Below are 3,443 nucleotides of genomic sequence, written 5' to 3'. Positions count from 1 at the left end.
CCCCCCCCCCCCACACACACACTGGGGCTACCTTCCTGTAATTCTGCTGGTACAAAAAGATACGGAAGGTTGGATGTTTTTAAGTGTTTTATTTAGCTGACCATTCTGGAGTTTCAGGAAAACATCACCTGCTTCTGCTCACCTCTCATGGAAGGTGTCTTGGAGGAAGGTACAACAGGAAGCCGGGGGGGTGAGGAGACAGACTAGTCTTGCCTTTTGAGACAGGGTCACAGCCTAGCTCAGTCTGGAACTCATCACTATGTAACCCAGGCTAGCCCCTCTGCTTCAATCTGCTAAGGGCTGGGGATCACAGGTGGAGCCACCATGCCCAGGGTTTTGCTATCCTAAGACAGGGTTTCACTATATAGCACAGCCTGGCCTCAAACTAGTAATCCTCCTGCCCAGACCTCCCAAATGCTGCGATCACAGGTGCGCAGCCCCACTCTCTGCATGGGTCTGGTGGGGCACCTGCAGTGCCAGCTACTCAGTGGGGCTGAGGTGGCAAGACCACTTGAACCCATGAGTTTGAGACCACCCTGGGAAACACTGAGACCTCATCTCAAATCCTAAAACAAACCAAAGCCATAGTTACTTGTGCCCTCCAGATATCACTGTGCAAGGCCAGGTACAAATTCTTCCTGAAGATAATGGAGGGGAGCCTTCTTCTACGGCTCCTGCCTTGAGTTCCTGCTCTGAATTCCCTCAAAGATGGATGACTTGGAAGTGTGAGCCAAGTAAACTCTGCTGGAGTTGCTCTTGATCAGTGTCTTTACCACATCAACAGAAAAGGAAACATCATCCATTTATCAGGCCCATGTTGGACGCCATCCTAGGTGCTAGGGACCTGCAAGATGTGTGAAGTCCCTGTCCTGGGTAGCTCAGCCTGTCACGCCCAGGGGAAGGACCTGCAGCTGGCAGCACACTGAACCCTCAATCACATACAAAGACTGGGCAGAAACTAGTGGTATCCCACGCTGTCACTCCAGTCTGGCCTGGTTCACCCTCCTTTTAGGTGTTCTACAAGGAACACAAGCTGCCACAGTGCCCTTCCCTCAGTGTGGCCTAATCCCTTTCCCAGAGTTATACTGATCCTAGGCCCACAGCCTTCCGGAATACCCCAGGGAAGATGCGATTTCCAGCTAGAAGGTAACATAAATGGGCAACTTAGGCCTGGCTCCCTGACCACAGCTCTCATCCCGCCCTGTGGGGGTCTCCTGTCCAAGGGTTAAACGCGAGGAATAAGTTAAACTATCTGACGTCAGGTAGACTGGGGTGGTTCTCCACTGTGGGAGACAGATGATAGACCAGGGGCATGTCTGGCAGGGATGCATGGGCGTCTTCCATAGCCCACTGGAATTCAGAGAGCAAGAAGGATGAGCACCCCATTTATTTACGATCGAGAAGGATGAGCACCCCATTTATTTCACTTATGCTTCTCTCTCTGCCACCAGGCCCCCAGGTTCACAATCTCATGCAGTCCAACACTTCCCACTTCCCATTTGAGGTAAACACGACTCAGATTGATTTAGGGACTCACCCCACAGATACCATATTCATTCATGGTGAGGGCAGAATTGAGCTCTTTAACTCCAAAGATGGTCACTGTTCTGACCTTGGGCTGTGGAAGCGACCATATCAAGAGACTCCCCCAGAATTCATCACAGGGTGGTGCCTATGTGAACCAGGGGTGCCCTGTTGCCTGGCTTCTCAGGAGCGCCCTGGGTTGAGTGCCCCCCTCCACATCTGTAGTAGACAGTCCCGGCGGGTGGTGTAGGGTAAATGTCTAATGCGGAACCAGTGTCTGGGAACGATGTTTCCACTTGGTGTGTACAGCTTCTCCCCTTGTCTGCCCAGGAGACTTCGGAGGGCCAGGTTGCCTGACAGGATCTTCTCATAGAATTCCACTCCACCCTGGGCATAGGCTGCAGACAGAGAGGCTGTGCGGCGATCCAGCCAGCCTTCCAGGGCGACAGTGAGGGAGTCCTTGGAAAAGGTGTAGGTCACGAAGCTTGCCACTATTGCCACCAAATTGAAGGCAGCTCGAAGGCTCAAGGGTCCTCTATAGAGCCCCAGGGCATGCTTGACACCCACACTTAGTACCCAGGTTCCTGCGAGGCAAGCCGGGGCTGGCAGGCTCTGCAGGGCAGCCGCATTGCTCTCCAGGTATACCACCTCTTTGGCTAAGGCAAACTTCTGAGCATTATGAGACAGGGTCAGGGCGTCTCTCAGCCTGGTGCCTGCTGGGCTTTGCCAATCCACTCTTTGCCCATGTATGATCACAGTATGGTCGATGGCGGTCACAGAGCCATCCAGAAAGATGGCAGGGATTCCCACCACGGCCCCAGTAGGAAATCTTGGGAAGCCAGCACTCACGGGCTGGAAAGTGAAGGCAGTGAAAGGCTTGTAGCAGTGACCCGAGGGGACACCCATGTCCTGTAGCACCTCTTGGAAGAGCTTCTGGAGCTGAGGGGAAAGAGGAGCCGGCTGGCCCTGAGGCCAGTACTGGTAGAGCCATTGGACTATGGGATCTGAGAAGAGGTGAAATGAGATTTGAACCCCAAACAGGCCCACACAGGAACCCACCAAGAGGCCTGACCTGTGTCTCTGTATAAAGGCTGCGGCCCTCCACAGAGGACCAGCCATGAGTACTGCCTCTGCAGATAATGTGGCCAAGAATAAGAGAAGTCAGCCGGTTGTTCTGTCAGGTTACAGACTGAGCAGCCTCTGGGGCTACACGGTTCTTAGAGTCTGGGCTCCAGAGCCAGACCACCTGGGGGCTTCACGGAATCAGTTCTCCATCTGTCAGGCAGGTGTGTGATGGCGGCCGCGGTGGCTGTGGTAACAAACAGAAAACATTTCAGGGTCTCCGGTGTCTGGTAAAGGCTGTACGAGTTTTATTGCCACGGCTGGACACAGCACTAACCACTGCATAGCCTCACTCTAGCCGGCACTCAGCCCACGGTGCATCTCTAACTAAGAATGAACCATTATGCATAATTCACGGGTACTTACTATATGCTAGATACAGTTCTGAGAGCATTACATACACAGCATATGGGGCTGCATACAGCCTGCACACATCTCTCATATACTTTAGATCATCTTGATACTACTTATAACACCAAATACAACATAACACTACATATAGAGTTAGACTCTGAACTAAATGTCCGCAAGCTCAGTGGACACAACCTGCCTTGTATGTTTTTAATCCTTGGCTGACTGAATATGCACCCATGGGCACGGAAGGCTAACTGTACTAGGAAATATCTGTAATACTAAGAAATAAGGAAGTTTTAAAAAATTATACATAAACACACACTACTTATGCATATCCTTAGGGGATTAGATTCAAGGCCCCCCCCAGACTCCAAGATCTTCAGATGCTCATCTCTCACAAAAACAGTTTAGTATTTTTAAATTACATATATATGTAACTTATT

General features: G+C 51.4%; 1 protein-coding gene across 1 annotated transcript in view; it reads right to left on the bottom strand.

Moving 5' to 3' along the window:
* Nucleotides 1–91: 91 nt before the first annotated feature.
* Tmem177 (transmembrane protein 177) overlaps nucleotides 92–3,443 on the bottom strand; it is a 5,232-nt gene continuing 1,880 nt past the window's right edge. The window contains exon 2 of the mRNA XM_050124470.1: nucleotides 92–2,833. Within this exon, the coding sequence (XP_049980427.1) occupies nucleotides 1,708–2,643 (936 nt within the window). The 5' untranslated portion in view covers nucleotides 2,644–2,833 and the 3' untranslated portion in view covers nucleotides 92–1,707. The remainder of the gene's footprint in view (nucleotides 2,834–3,443) is intronic.

This window comes from Alexandromys fortis, unplaced genomic scaffold (genome assembly GCF_014885135.2).
Source record: "Alexandromys fortis isolate MF-2015 unplaced genomic scaffold, M_Fortis_MF-2015_v1.1 scaffold_232, whole genome shotgun sequence".
In the NCBI taxonomy this organism is placed as follows: domain Eukaryota; kingdom Metazoa; phylum Chordata; class Mammalia; order Rodentia; family Cricetidae; genus Alexandromys; species Alexandromys fortis.
This window is presented reverse-complemented; position numbering and strand designations above follow the sequence as displayed.